The 16,617-nt window shown below is 43.9% G+C and overlaps 1 protein-coding gene across 3 annotated transcripts in view; it reads left to right on the top strand.

The window, feature by feature from the left end:
• Positions 1 to 14,206, top strand: part of IGSF5 (immunoglobulin superfamily member 5) — a 54,840-nt gene extending 40,634 nt beyond the window's left edge. For all 3 annotated transcript variants that reach the window (XM_005894605.2, XM_070376400.1, XM_005894606.2), the window contains 3 exons: positions 223 to 323; positions 1,450 to 1,523; positions 11,421 to 14,206. In XM_005894605.2, coding sequence (XP_005894667.2) covers positions 223 to 323; positions 1,450 to 1,523; positions 11,421 to 11,516 — 271 coding nt within the window. In that variant the 3' untranslated portion in view covers positions 11,517 to 14,206. The remainder of the gene's footprint in view (positions 1 to 222; positions 324 to 1,449; positions 1,524 to 11,420) is intronic.
• Positions 14,207 to 16,617: the final 2,411 nt, after the last annotated feature.

The raw sequence follows: 16,617 nt of genomic DNA on the forward strand, positions 1-16,617 counted from the left end.
GTTCCATTTCTTCCCAGAAGGGGAGTGTGTGAGCATACAGGAGTCTACATAGCCATCCTGGTGGGTATGAAAGTCCATCCTGATGCTGGCCGCCCTCCAGGATCCAGGGCCTGAACTTCAGCCTTGCGTTAAGTTCTTTGTGTGTGAATGCACTGGGTGGGCAGTGAGACCCGAACATCTATTGCTGATGAACATTGGCTTTTTCAAATGGTCTAATTCTAGGAAATCTGCAACTGTGAAGACAAGCAAAGACACTGCTGGGACAAAGTTGAAGAGTGCAAATGAAAACTATGGCTACCTTTCAGATGAGTCAAGGACCACACGTGAGTGGCTGGGTTTGGACAGGGAGAATGTCAGAGGAGGAGCTGGCCCACCGAACACCATTTCTGAAGGCATCTGCTTAGCTCTTGGCGGTCATTATTTGGGGTGTAATTTTTAGAAGAAGTCATTCCAGAACTAGAAATATTCTAGGAGACAATAACAGTAAAAATCCACCTGTTTATCTAAAGTTAAAAGAAATTGAGGTGAAAATTTGTTTTTAAAAATAATTTTGTTCAAAAATTTTTTTAAATTATTCTACCTTAAAGTATGTGAGGAGGCACTTTTATACATTGGAGTTACTTCCCCAAAACTTCAGTTAAATCTGAAATTCAGCAAGAAATCTTTCCTTTTCAATTTGATAGTCATATTGGGTTCTTTGAAGCCACTGTCACTAGTGAAGGGCACAGGTAGGACCTGAACCAAGATCCTTTTCAAAGCAGTTGAGAGACAGACTGTACAAATTACCCCTTAGAAGTTGGGGGCTGGCCCTAACAATTTGCCCGCAAATCAAATTCCACAGGAAGATTTTTGGTTAATCGATTCTTGCAGAGATGCTCAAAACTGTTTTCTCCACTAAGACTGGGACTCTATTCTTGGTAGCTCTTTTCTTCCCATTCTTTTGTGCCTCCCTCCTATGTACTTTCCAAATTGTATGCTTCAGATTCAAAGGAATATCACCAAGCATGGACAGTTTCCTCGAATAATCCCATCATAGTCTCTTGCAAAATTTCCTGTGATAGAATATTTACTCATTAGTATTTAGAGCAATGAATCAAGTCCCTTGACCAAAATTGTGGCCCAAACTGAATCTCTCTGGCCCCCTTTTCCCACTGTGTCTATTTCCCTCCATCAGACGTTAAAGCTATGGATTCGTCTTGTTTCTGAATGCGACTAACTTCTCAAGAAAGGAGTCGATTTTGAGTCCTTTTGCTATATTTTTATTTCATTAGAAAGATAAATCTCTAAAAACATGTCCCATCAAGTAAACTTTAAAAAAGCCGTTTGTGGTTAGGAATGATTGATGCCAGGATACTACATAAAAGTATTTCTTTATGCGTCAGAGTTGTTAGAATAGGCAGTGGGGTTTGGGTCACTTCTGACTCTAAAAACATCTTCTTTCTGTTGCAGAGCCGGCTTCCCTCCATGCCAAGTCCTCTGAAGCCAGTGTTCCAGAGCAATGCAGCAGTAGGCAACCTCATCAGGTGATTCAGACCTTCTCCCCCTTTTGGACTTTTTTTTTTTTTTTTTTGCCATTAAACAGCTTTGCCTCATGGCAGGCGATTATGTTATATTCACCATGGACAAATATGGCATTTGCCCACCTCTGAATCAATGGGACAGTATTGGGGAATGGGACCAGAACACGTAGTATCTCTCCCTGTGGAGCAGGGTTTTTGGGAAAAGACCAAAGTGTAATTGTTGACTGGTAATATTGAGGAGTCTGTTAGACGTCCACACAGAGATGTGGGATGTGCAGACGGATGTGTGAGCCTGGGGCACCAGGAAGAGCATGATTTTTTAAAAAATTTTATTTTTTCTCATATGTTTTTCAAAAATATTTATTTTAACTGGAGGGTAATTACTTTACAATATTGTGATGGCTTTGGCATATATCGACTGAATCAGCCACCAGTACACATATGCCCCCCCATCCTGAACTCCTGCCCACCTCCCTCCCCACCCTTTCTCTCTGGGTTGTCCCAGAGCACTGGTTTTGAGTGTGCTGCTTCATTCATTGAACTTGCACTGGTCATCTATTTTACATATAGTAATATACATGTTTCAATACTGTTCTCTCAAATCATCCCACCCTCACCTTCCCCCACAGAGTCCAAAAGTCTGTTCTGCTTTGCTACCTTGCACATAAGATCATTGTTTCCATCTTTCTAAACTCCATATATATGCATTGATATATAGTATTTGTGTTTCTCTTTCTGACTTACTTCATTCTGTATAATATGCTCCAATTTCATCCACCTCATTAGAACTGACTCAAACATGTTCCTTTTTATAGCTAAGTAATACTCCATTGTGTATATGTACCACAACTTCCTTATCCGTTCATCTGCCAATGGACATCTAGGTTGCTTCCATGTCCTAGCTATTGTAAACAGTGAGGGAAGAGCACAATTGACTGCAGGTATTTCTGGTTGCTAGGCAACTTTTGATGGGCACTGCCCTTCCAAGGGACATTAACATAAGGGAAACCATCCATGAGGAGCCGTGGAGACACAGTTCATCATTTTCTGACACTGAGCCAACATTGCTTATTACTCGAATGAATTAGAGTTCATATGCAGGATGTATGGTTCTTTATATCCAAAAATTATATTAAACAAATGTGTATATGTCAATCCTGATCTCCCAATTCATCCCACCCCCTCTTCCCTCCTTGGTGTCCATAGGTTGTTCTCTGAATCTGGATTAATATATATATTCTATTCATACTATGTGTAAAACAGACAACTAATGAGAACCTACTGTACAGCTGAGGGAGCTCTACTCGGTGCTCTATGGTGACCTAAATGGGAAGGAAATCCAAAAAAGAGGGGATGTATGTATATGTGGGCTTCTCAGGTGGCTCAGTGGTAGAGAATCTGCCTGCCAATGCAGGAGACATAGGATATATGGGTTCGATCCCTGAGTTGAAAAGATCCCCAGGAGAAGGAAATGGCTACCCGCTCCAGTATTCTAGCTTGGGAAATTACAGTCCATAGGGCTGCAAAGAGTCAGACATGACTGAGCAACTGAATACAGACACGTATGTATATGCATGGCTGCTTCACTTTGCTGTACAACAGCAATTAACACAGCATTGTAAAGCAACTATAGCCTAGTAAAAATTACTTCAAACAACAAACAAAATACAAATGTGTGTCTAACCAGGGCCATTTTCTAACTTGTGCATCTTCAAAGGAGAAGAACTTAGATGCGATTCTGCCCTAGTATCCCCAATGGGTGTTCTCCTCTGCTAGATTTTGGGGAAGCCAGACTCGCAGCTTGGGGCTCCAACAGCTTATGGATCACATAGCCTTAGCTCTCTCTGGCCTCAGAGTTGGTACCTGCCTGAGGCGCTACTGCTGAGTGCATGCCTTCGAAGCCCCATCCTTCTCTCCTGGCATTGATGTTCACTTCAGCTTCCAGCTGGCTGCCGGCTGTAATATGCCTCCCTGCAGTTGAGACCCAGCTCCATACGTACATCTTGCCAGAGACATGTGCCTCCCAGGCCTGTGCAGGGAAGGGGACCTTGATGGATGTTTAGCCACGTATAGAGAGGAGCTAAATGATGCTGTTAGCAGCAACTAAGGTAGCCAGGCAGGAAGATGTATGAGGGGTTCGAGGCACAGAAGCAGATGGACCTGCGTGACAAATTGTGAGCTCCTGGTATGAGTTTGAGCTACTGCCTCAGGCTGGGTGGCAGGGAATAGAGAGGTAAAACTCTTCCCATCAAGCTGCTCCTGTGGGCACATGCATCTATTGTCTGTAGCAATGCAACAGTTTCCCCTTTGAAGGGCCAGTGTCTCTTGACTTAAGAAGTGGTGGGTGAAAGGGAGCAATTGCCAAGCTGTGATGGGCGTTTCCTGTCCAGACCCCACGACCAGACCTGAGTGGGCACTGCGTGCTGATGAAGGGGCTCTCCCTCAGTGTCAAGCATGGTCATCCCAAGGACACATTTAAGCTGGTCATTACTTCAGTGGCCTTCCTGTGGTTACATGGCATGTGTCTTTCCACCAGAGAAGTCACAGGGCTCAGGTCTGGGATGGAGGATGGGGCAGCGGGGAGGAGATACAGAAGTGGGTCGTGTCCCATATCCCTGATATAAATGAAGAGAAAGGGGGACTATGGGTGTGCTTGTATACAGGAGGATGGCATTCAGAGCTCTGAGGGGACACTCAGTTCAAAGCGTTGTTTTGAAAATATACAGGGAGACATTTCATTTAGTATGTTTTCCAATTTCTCCATCTCTTCCTTTTTTTTTTTTTTGATGTTCTTTCTCAAGCACAGTAGAAAAGCTTTTTCGTACACATATAAATAGTATGTATAATATATATCTTAGAAAACTTATGAATTTTTGCCTAACTAAAAAATTTATGACATTTTGACTTCACTTATTTGACTTAGTATGAATGAAATGCTAGATTCCAATAAAAAAAATAGATGCACAACAAGCAACAAAGATTTACTGTATAGCACAGGGAACCATAGTCAATATCTTATAATAACCTGCAATGGAAAATAATCTGAAAAATAATATATGTGTATATGTATAATTGAATCACCTTACTGTGCACCTGAAACATTGTAAGTTAATGGTACTGCGATGAAAAATACATATGATGAAAAAAATATACAGGGAGAGAAATTTAGGATGTTTCTTCTTCTTAAACGTGTAACCAGTTAGATAATCTATTGGTGGAAAAAGAACAGTGGCCATCGAGGTGCTGGGCCCTGGGGGCTGGTAACACACCCCCACGCTTCTTGAAGTGTTTGTAAGGTTTCTAGGCAAGCAGGGCACCTCAGCCAGAGGACCAGGTTTCTTAAGGATCAAAAAGGATGCAAGGAAGATGAGCTATTTTTGCCTGAGCTAGAAACTGACAAAGGGTTTTTAAATAGCTGGATTTTTCTAAGCAGGGGAACTTAGGACAAACACATTTCTGAAAAGGTCCATCTTTGATCCTTAGGCAAAAGGTGCCTTGCAGGTGTGGGTCCAGGCACTGTGTCCTCATTGCCCATTTGGGAAACCTGGACGTGAGGTGTACCGTGGATTATGCTTCCTGTGAGGCCCTTAAAGGAGGGAAGAATTGTGTTAGTTGCTCAGTCGTGTCAGACTCTTTGCGACCCCATGGACTGTAGCCCATTAGGCTCCTCTGTCCATGGAAGTTTCCAGGCAATAATATTGGAGTGGTAGCTATTCCCTTCTCCAGGGGAACTCCCTGACCCAGGGATCAAACTCTGGTCTCCTGCTTTGCAGGTAATTCTTTACAACTGGGCCACCACAGAAGCCCTAAAGGAGGGAGGGAACAGACAAATATCATATGATATCGCAACTATATGGAATCTACAAAGTGATACAAATCAACTTATTTACAAAACAGACTTGCAGACATAGAAAACGAAATTATGGTTACTAAAGGGGGAAGTGAGAGGAGGGATAAATTAGGAGTTTGGGATTAACAGATACACATCACTCTATATAGATAACCAACAAGGACCTACTGTAGAACACAGGGAACTATATTCAATATTTTGTAATAACCTATGAGGGTAAGATAATCTATAAAAAGAATCTGAAAAAGTATATGTACAGGTGAATCACTTTGCTGGACACCTGAAACGAGCATGACACTCTTGTACTCCAACTTAATCAAAAGAGGAGGAGGGCGGGAAGAAGAGGGTCCATAGAGGAAAGGCCTGGGCCTTCAGTAGTTCCCTCCCATGTCCTAGTTCCAAAGAGGACACAGTCCTGCATGTGGTCATCTGGCCCCTGGAGACCCACCAGGTGGTCAAGCCACAGCTTGTAGGAGCAGGTCCAGGCCACCCTTAGTGAGAGGTTCCTTTAGAACTTGCCACAGCCAGGCCTGCAGCTGGTCTGTGTGGCCACGTCGCCCACTCTGCTGGGGTGGGGACCCTCCTCAGAACTTCTTAGGCCACAGAGCAAGGACAGTACACTGTGATTTCTTTCCTTGTAACTTTTCTCCCTGTGCAGTGACCCCTGCTCCCTGGAGGGCCCAGGACAGGCAGCTGAGAGTCAGAGCCCCGTCCCTTGTCCTTCTGTCCTGCCCTCCTCTCCCTGGGCCTCCCTGTGAGTCAGTTTGTTCACTCTGCTGTCTGTGCTGCTGTCGGGGGGTCGCCACCCACCCCAGGGGCCCAGAGTAAGTGACCAGTGAGATTCCTGCCCAAGAGCTGGCTGGTTAGACTTCAGGGTGGTTGACTATGGATGACACAATTGTAAGGAAAATCTGAGCTAGGCTCAGGTCCTGAGCAGCCTGTGAGTTAAACGGAGAGATCTCAGGTTGTGAGTCAGCCTGCAGCAAAAGTGTGGCCCGGGCTCCTCACCACAGAGCTGGTTGGGTCAGATGCCTGTCCCATGGATTGAGATAGGCCGTGTATGTGAGAGCAGCTGAGGCTCCTGCCCTGGGTCAGCGGGTCTCAGAGCAGGGCCATCTTGCCTTTGACTAGACCAGCATCTCATGAGTCTACCTGTGTGTGTTCTCCCCACTCCGTCTTCTCATCTCAGCTGATGTCTTACTTACCCTCCACATCTTCAGGAGGTCTTAGGTAGTGGGAGGCCGTGGACTCCGTGCAGTCTGGCATGGCATTCTGGATTGCTCATTAAACACTAATTCCCTCTACTGGAGAACACCCAGCATTACGCTGTCACGAGTAAAGTGACACCAGGAGCCTGAGTGCTTATAGACTGCTCACCACAATACAATCAGGACAAAAATACTATTTGACCGGAGTAGATGAGTATGCAATGTTTTGTTTCGGGTCCTTGAAGACAGGTGCATGATTCCAGGTCAAATGGTCATCTTGCTCCTTTCTAATTTTGGTCCCTCAGGGCTTCCTCAAGACTGTCTTGTTCAAATGATCCAGGGAAGGGGGAGCCTGAAGGGCCCTGGGTGCAGTGCATAGGAGAGTCATCGGTGTGGCCTTTGGGGTACCCAGGTTCCTGGTCCCCCCCATCGTGGATCTTCTGGCTCAGTCCAGCTGGTGGTGGGGCAGCCTGGGCATCTCTGCATTTTAGAGCCAGTGGAGGGGTTTCTGACACGTGGCTGGATTGAAGGGGTTATTGCCTAAGACGGAAATGACCTTGTAGGTGGGGAGAGTGGGATGTTGCCAAAGATTGACTTGGCTACTTTGTCATTTCACCCTGGGCAATACTTATGATATGCTCAGAGTCCCAAGACATTCATGTTAACCGAACTGGGCTGGGATTTACTGGGCCGCTCTCCAGGACCGATGCTGCCTGCACACCGTGCGATTCCCAGGTGGCTCAGTGGTAAAGAATCTGCCTGCTAGTGCAGGAGATGCAGGTTCCATCCCTGGATCAGGAAGATCCCCTAGAGAAGGAAATGGCAACCCACTCCAGTATTCTTGCCTGGAGAATCCCATGGACAGAGGAGCCTGGCAGGCTACAGTTCATGGGGTTGCAAAAGAGCTGACATGACTGAGTGACTAAAGAGGCAGCAGCACTCTTGCTGGCATCATGTGGACCCCGCTACAAGGAGAGGAGGCCCTGGGGTCTGAGACCACACCTGCTCAGAGTTGAGCACAGGCGCCGAGGAGCAGGCTGTTTGGGGAGTTAGTCTCACCCTCCCTTCAGTCCCACCCAGAGTTCTACCATCTGTATCTCTATCCCCAGGCTGCTGAGAGCATCCACATGCTGTGTCCTCATCGTGCATCACCAGGCGTGAATTTAATTACACCTTACGCTCAGCAATTACTGAACAGGAGCCTGGCTCCTTAATACTTTGTGTGTGTGTGTGTGTTAGTCACTCAGTCATGTCCAACTCTTTGCGACCCCATGAACTAACCTCAGGTTCCTCTGTCCATGGAATTCTCCAGGCAAGAGTACTGGAGTAGGTCATCATTTCCTTCTCCATGGGGTCTTCCCAAACCAGGGATTGAACCCGGGTCTCCCACACTGCAGGCAGATTCTTTACTGTCTGAGCCACCAGGGAAACCCTCTTCATACTGTGAGTGGGTGAGTGACAGTCGCTCAGTCATGTCCCACTCTTTGCGACCCCATGGACTGTAGCCTGCCAGGCTCCTTTGTCCAGGAAGGGGTAAAACCCTATCTGCCGTGGCACCAGCCCCTCGCTCCTTCGACACCCTCCCTGTTAAGGTCCAGAACACCGGAGGCCCGCACTGCCATGGGAAGGTCGCCATAGTTGTCGTGGGGAAGCCCTTTTTTCAGATCCCCAGGTGCCTCCAATTCTTTCAGTGGTGACGGTCCTTGAGGACTTCAGAAGCAGGGAGGGCTCAGCTCTGCGGCAGTGTCACTGGGGACAGGCCGTGGGCTGGAGGTTGCCTCCACATAAGGCCAGCCACTGTGCTCTGGAGCTACCAGAGGCCATGGCTGATGTAGGTCAGGTCCACTGGGAGTCGCAGGCTTTTAAATCAAGGGAAGTGGCCCCCTGTGGCCTCCTGGAGCACCTCCCATGCTCATCCCCACCTCTCAGCCCACTGCCCTGCCGGGTCCCCCCAAACTTGGAACTCTTTACCAGGGGCTGAGAGAGAGAGTCCTTATTACTGCCACAGCTGGAAGAAGTGGGGAGTGCTTCTCCCGTATTCTGGGTCCCGAGGAATGCTCGCTGAGTGTGGAGATGAAGCCGGCACCTAGAAACACGTTAGTCTGGGTACCAGCGGACCGAGCAGTGGTCCTCAGGACAGAGACGCACTTCAGGGGCTTGTTAAAATGCTCCCTCCTGAGTCTCTTCCAGACTTTCTGGGCCAGAATCTCTGGGAGATATGGCTGAAGAATGGACACTTTTACTGCGCTCCTGGGCAATCTGCTTTGAGGAAAATTCATTTGTGGTTCAGCGTGAAAACATAACAGACATGCATTGCATCGTTCCTAAGGGGACATCATCCCCGAGTTTGGGAGACTCACTTACATCTGTGCGTTCAAAATGACCCGTGTTCACGACCCCACTGCAGGGAGCTTGCTGCAGAGCACAGAGGATTCAAGATGCTTGTTGGGGGCTGTGAGGGGGGTCACATGGAAGTGGCCTGACATTGACGTACTCCATAACCATGAGGCATCGTAGTTGGGGAACACTTTTTAAATCTCCCATGTTTTATGTGGGTCCGAAGGCACAACGCTTTCAATATGAATGAATAAAAGAGGATTTTAGGCTGTAGAAATCCCAGATCATGCACTGAATTTTAGGAAGACTCAGAAGGTAAAAACGAGACTGATTTTCAAAATTTGCATTAATCAAAACACGACACTTTTCTTTCTGATTATTTCTATTCTGGTTGAATCTCCAGTTAAGACATATAACACTGATGTTCTTTTCCAGACAAGAATTTCTGTTGGTGAGGTACAGTTAATGTAGGTGTCACTGTCCATTAATTCATTAGCACAAAACTGATAAAGTCAGAAATTTCTTTCTGAAAATTGCAGTCAATGAGAAAGGAAAGCTTCTTTTATTTTGATACAAAACCATGGGGTTTGCAAATATTTCGCATCATGATGAATATTTAAAACAAACAATCCTCCTTTTCCTCTCCTTGACTCACTGGCAGTCCATTTTTTTCTGGTTATTTCAGGCAATTCTGTCTTTCCTTCCAAGTCTGTTAGTTTTGGGGGATGAGCTTATGAATAATTCGAAACCTGGGTTATGTCTTCCCCGCTCATCTCTCCTGTGCTGAGACCAACAGAAATAAACTCTTGATAAATTTAGAAAACAACATTGGTTGGTGCAACCATGTCATGGGGAAAAGACAAACAACAGCAAAACCCCAGGCATCATCACAACAGAAGCACCATCCTTGTGGCACGATGCAGCCCCCGTCAGCCACAAGGTTCTCCTTGTGTGACCGAGAATCAATGAATTAAGACCGGGAGTCAGAGTGGTGCCATCCCCAAGACTCGCTGCAGTTCCATTGTGACCTTAATTATTCATGGTGGCCAGTTACATTATTTAAGATGTTAAATGCAGCTCCAGGGCCCTGCAGTCTGAGCCAATATCTTCAGGATGGGCAGGAAAATACACTGCATGTAATTTATTTTTTATTTTTTTAAACCTTTTTATTTTGCATTGGTGTATGCATGTGTGCTAAGTCACTTCAGTCGTGTCCGACTCTTTGCAACCCTATGGACTGTAGCCTGCTAGGCTCCTCTGTTCATGGGATTCTCCAGGCAAGAATACTGGAGTGGGTGACCATGCCCTTCCTTCTCCATGGGATCCTCTGGGTCCAGGGATTGAACCTGCATTTCTTAGGTCTCCTGCATGGGCAAGTGGGTTCTTTACCACTAGCACCACCTGCGTAGACAATTAACAATGTAGTGATAGTTTCAGGCGAACAGAGAAGGGACTCAGCCATACATATACATGTATCCATTCTCCCCCAACCCATCCTCCCATCCAGGCTGCCACATAACACTGAGCAGAGTTCCCTGTGCTATACAGTAGGTCCTTTTTGGTTATCCATTTTAAACATAGCAGTGTGTACATGCCCATCCCAGACGCCCTAGCTATCCCTTCCCCCTATCTTTTCCTCTGCAACCATAAGTTTGTTCTCTAAGTCTGTGAGTCTGCTTCTGTTTTGTAAGTTCATTTGTATCATTTCTTTTAGATTCCACATATAAGGGATGTCATATGATATTTCTCCTTCTCTGTCTGACTTATTTCACTCAGTATGACAATCTCTAGGTCCATCCATGGTTCTGCAAATGGCATTATTTCATTCTTTTTAATGGCTGAGTAATATTCCATTGTATTATGTACCTTCTTCTTTATCCATTCTTCTGTTGATGGACATTTAGTTTGCTTCCATATCCTGACTATTGTAAACAGTGCTGCAATAAACACTGGGATGCATGTATCCTTTCAGATCATGTTCTTCTACAGATATACTGCATGTATTCTAACAGGGAATTACTCTTCCACAGGCATTGGCCCCTTGGAGGAGTGAGTGATCTGCTTGGGAGTGCATTTCAGAAGGGGAATGTAAGAGCCAGGAAAACTGTCTGAGGAGATAGATGGGTGATCTACATGGAGTCAGTTCATCAATTTTGCTCCTTTCCTTTAGGAAGGAGAGTGTTATTTAAAGAAGGTTGAAAATATTCTATATTTTCACATAATGGTGAGATTTAGGAATATTAAAAAACAAAATTGTGAATTTTTGCTGTAATTTGCCTTCATACACATTCTAGATTCTTTGAATTGGATCTCTCTTTAGGCCCTGAATTTGGGAAATGTCTAGAGTGTTGTACTGAAAATCATAAAGGAAGGACACATGCTAACAATTGGTATTTCTTTCTGCATCCTCATTTTACCTTTGCTGATGAGTAGAGCTTTCTTCTCAAATGTGCCTTTTATGGTGATCTCAAGCAACTCAATGCATCTTTTTTTCTTTGTCTTCAGGAGTCTGATCGCCGCCAGCTGGGCCCAGCAAATCACCCACAGGTTTCCTTTTACGTGGCCAGTCCTAAGAAGGTCAGGAATGTGACTCTGGTATAGTACAGACATCCCTTTGGCTTCACATGGCTCTGACTGAGGACCTACATCTCATTGCTCATGACGTCATCATTGCTTACTGTGATGTCATCACTGCTGTCATTCTAATGCTGGGCTCCCACTTTGCAGCATGACCTGGAAGAAGCAATGTTGTCATCATCAGAATGGATATTTTATTTTGAGAGAAGGAATCCATTTTCCCAGCTTCTAAAGTGGAATTTGGCTTTTAAAATATTTCAAGATTTCAGCGAATTCCATAGTTACTCAGTAAAAGTTGCACATTCATTATGATAATGCTTCTCATCACTCAACACTCCTGCTTGCTAACCCAGCACATGGCAGATATGTCTACATCCCATTGTGACGTTGAAGACATCTTTATTATCTACAGTCTCTTGAAGATAATATTTATGTATGTTTACTATATGGTTATTATTGCATATTATCTGTGGAAAAAAAGAGGATTAAACATTAGGATCCATTAGATGAGTGAAATTGCCCAGAAAAATCCTAAGTTGTAGGTTATAAATAATATTACATTCTAAAGCAGAAGTGCACCTTGAGAAATATCTTATTATTGGATATTGACATGAAGACATTCATTTTTATCTGCTCCCTTATCAATCTTTTTCTCACGTCCTCAGATGAGTTAGATGTGGATTTTGCTGTTTGGGGGATGTATCTCCAGCTATGAAAAAACTGGATATGGGCAATACATTCTTTCATAAATAAAAGGGAAGACACCAAAAAACCTTTTATTGTTCTTCTTAACTCTTTACTGTTTAAATGGTTTAAATAATCATAGAGTTTAAGAATCAAGCATTTTCCAAGAAACAAAACAGGAGACCTCTATTAAAAATTCTTTTTTCATTTTTCATGTAGAGATTCTCAGTGTATTTTGCTGACAACCCCATGTCTTCATATTTAACGTAGAGGTTGGACTATGATTTGACTGAGCTCTGCGCTGGTTGATGCAGATTACTATGATGGCTAGCAATTAGTAACTGCCCTGCGCCCCCCAGACCGAACCATGCTATTGTCAAGATAGAATTTGACTTTTCAGAAGTGTTAGGATTTTAGTAAATTCCTTAGAGTTACCTGGTAAAAGACACAAATACATTGTGATGATGATGTTTTTTATCATACACTCCTGTGTGCTAATCCATCCACAAAGAAGTCTGTACAGGCAGACCTCAGAAATGTTGTAGGTTTGGTTCCAGACCACAGCAGTAGAGCAAGTCACACAATTTTTTTTTTTTTTTTGATTCCCAGAGCGTGTGAAAGTTATATTTACATATACTGTAGTCTATTAAATGTGCCTTTGTGTTATGTCTAAAAGAACAATGCACACATCTTAATTAAAAAAATATTTTCTTGCTAAAAAATGCTTGCCACCATCTGAGTGGTCAGTGAGTTGCAAACTTTCTGTAAGAGTCACATCAGAAATCACTGATCACAGGTTATCAATTGAAAAAAACTGCCCAACCTAAAAACTGAGAATTTTTTTATTTGGAAAATTTTCTAAAGACATCAAGCCTGGAAGGCAGACTCCTAGTGAGCTCCGAGGGATTACTCCCAAGAAGTAAGGGAAGAGACAGGATATGTAAGAGTTTTTGCAACAATGACCAGATAGTCATCAAAAGATGACTGTTAATTAAAGAAAACCAGACATCTCAAGTTAAGCAATTCAGTGTTTTTCTATATATGGGGAGATACAAGAGCCTGTGCTTGCTGAAATCATTCCTATTCTGTGCACCTCAGCTGTCTGGAGCCAGGATCGTGTTCTTTCCTATCCTGAGTCCCCTCAGGGCTCACCTTCGGGCCGACTGCAGTGGCTGTTGGCTTGATGGCCACGGCATCCTTTGTTTGCTGATACGGCAGGCAACGTTTTGCATCCACAACCGCAGCAAGTATAATGAAAGTTTGAAATACTGTGAGAATTACCAGACTGTGACACAGAGACAGGAAGTGAGCAAAGGCTGCTGGAAAAATGGCACTGATAGACTTCTGCTGGGTGTCACAAATCTTCAGTTTGTAAATGCAATATCTATGAAGCACAATAAAGCAAAGCATAATAAAATGATGTGTATCTGTATATTATCATGATATAAAATACTTTTTAAAATCTTAAATTACATTCAGCCCCTACCCTAGACCCTCTTCTATGAATTGATGACTAACTCAAGGGAGATTTGCTGGCACAACATGGGACTGTGTTCTGCTCTGTACCTGTTCTGATTGGCTGGTTCCCATATATCATCCATTCTGATTGGTTGATGTACATACAATACCTTTCTGATTGGGTGGTTCCCATGCACTATGCATTCTGATTTGTTGGCGTACCTAGACTAACCATTCTGATTGGTTGGCTCATCTACCCTGTCCATTCTGATTGGGTGGCTTTCCTGCTTTCAGTTCAGTTCGGTTGCTCAGTCATGTCTGACTGTTTGCAACCCCAAGGGCTGCAGCATGGCCATGCTTCCCTGTCCATCACGAACTCCTGGAACTTGCTCAAACTCATGTCCATTGAGTCGGTGATGCCATCCAACCATCTCATCTTGTCATCCCCTTCTCATCCTGCTTTCAATCTTTCAGGTTGTCAAATACTTTGAATATCACCACTACTTAGAGGATCCTGAAAAAAATACCTCTTATAAGACTGTGTCCATAATGTGAGGGAATTGGTCACCTATGTTCTTGAAGGGTGAAACTGAAAGTGCAAAATTTCAGAAAGCCATGAATATTACTATCACTTTCCTGAGAGAACTTTTAATGAGAAACATTAAATGTTTTTAATGAGAAACATTAATTGCCAATACAACTGCTTAAAAATGAGACTCTTTGTTTGTTATCAAGACTTCTTTACTTCCTGTAAACATGATTCTGTCTCCCGCCACCATCCCTGAATGAGAAAGAAGAAAGACCAGAGTTTTCATGAGACCCTTTAAGCAGAGGTGTTTGATGAGTGAATTCTGTATTTTTCACTTCATGGTTTGCTTTCCTTAAATTGCCACAGAATTTGGATCCTGGGACAAAGCAAATATTATGTCCTTTATGCCTTTTGTAACATTTATAGAATCTAGCATTCTGTAGGCATTAAGTAAATACTGACATCAAATAGTTCAATATTGAGAAAGATAGCATATTGAGGTATAATGAATATTTGCCATCTGCCTGCTATAAGAATCATATTCTTGTGGTTATTTTAGGAGTTGGGGGGGGTTGCATGTAGAATACAATTGAACTTTAAGTTTTAAACTCTGGAGAATGATGCCAAATGATTTCCATAGAAATATCTCCAACTTGCTACATGCTTGGTAAATCAGTCTATAATATTTTTTCATCCATTGGATTCTGGGAAGTTTTCCTATATTATGAGTAAATAGGTTCTAACAGTAGCTTATTCCATGAGTAAGTTTTCTCAAAGGGATCCTTGGCTAGTTTATTTTTTAAAAAATTTATTTATTTATTTGGCTGTGTTCAGTCTTAATTGCAGCATGGAGGATCTAGTTCCCTGACTGGGAAGGAAACCCAGGTACCCCTGCATTGGGAATATGGAGCCTCAGCCACTGGACTACCAGGGAAGTCCCCTGACTAGTTTTTATTTTACAAGAGGTATAAACATTTTATAAACAGAACTATCTAGAGTTGACCTATGCAATACCATAGGCACATGTGGCTATTTGCATTTAAATTATTTGAAATGAAATATGATTGATTTCCTCAATCCCAGTGGCCACATGTCAAGTGCTCAATACCATGTGTGGCTAGTGGCTGCTGTGTCGGACGTGTAGATTACAGATTTCATTGCTGCATAAAACTTTTTGGGTAGTGCTGACCTAGAGCTTTCTACTTGGAAATGACCTTGGTGTGTCAAGGATGAGCTGTTTTACACAAACATGCAATCTGTGTTTGCTCTCAGTGCTATGTCTGTGTACTTGCCAGTTTCTATTTAGGAATCCTGCAAACCCCAGGGCAGCTCTCAACTGATAATGGGATTGTGCTGATGTGATAAATCTTTCTCTCACTCCTGCAATGCACAGAGCTGAAGCAGGCTCAGGGGAAGGGGTGAGAGAAGTTAAAGCATCGTGTCCAAGGATGTTTCTCTGAAAGATACATATGCCTCTCTGCCAGTGAAAGACCAATGAAGCTACAGATGCATTTAAAGAAGTGTCCCTCAGAGCCTTGAGTCATAAAATGATACCCAGGGAGACCACACCTGCCCATCCTTCCAGGGTTCTTTGATGTTGGTTACACTGTCAGATTCCAAGCCTGCCCCAGGGAGTTAAGGATCTTCCTTTGTTTACTTAGGGCTTCCCTGGTGGCTCAGCTGGTAAAGTAGGACTCAACTCATTCAGGAAATCAGCCCTGAATATTCATTGGAAGGACTGTTGCTGAAGTTGAAGCTCCAATATTTTGGTCAGCTGATGTGAAGAGTGGACTTATCAGAAAAGACTCTGATGCTGGGAAAGATTGGGGGCAGGAGGAGAAGGGGATGACAGAGGATGAGATGGTTGGATGGCATCACTGATTCAATGGACATGAGTTTTGAGCAAACTCAAGAAGAGAGTGAAGGACAGGGAAGCCTGGTGTGCTGCAATCCATTGGGTTGCAAAGAGCCAGACAGGACTTAGTGACTGAACAACAACAACAACGACTCAAGTCATAATGTCAATACATCGAAGATAATTGAAGAGGTCCAACAGAAGCACTTCCTGTGCTCTTTGTGGCCCTGATCTTGGAACACTGTTAGGGATCTTAGAGCTGGGATGCTGGGTTTTGGGTGGTGATGACCTGAAGGTGAATGGATGCTGTTGAGGATACAGGATATGCTGCATCAGCATCTGAACCTACCATATAAGTGTGTATCATGCCCTTGGAGGGGCTTCCTTGGTGGCTCAGTCAGTGACGAACTCCCCTGCCAATACAGAAGACACGGCTTCAATGGATATAAGTTTGAGCAAATTTAGGGAGACAGTGAAGGACAGGGAAGGCTGGCGTGCTGCAGTTCGTGGGGTCGCAAAGAATCGGATATGACTTCGTGACTAAACAACAACAACAACAACAACATTCCCTTAGATAGAACATGTGTCCTATGCAAAGA

The sequence above is a fragment of the Bos mutus genome, chromosome 1, assembly GCF_027580195.1.
Source record: "Bos mutus isolate GX-2022 chromosome 1, NWIPB_WYAK_1.1, whole genome shotgun sequence".
Lineage (NCBI taxonomy): Eukaryota > Metazoa > Chordata > Mammalia > Artiodactyla > Bovidae > Bos > Bos mutus.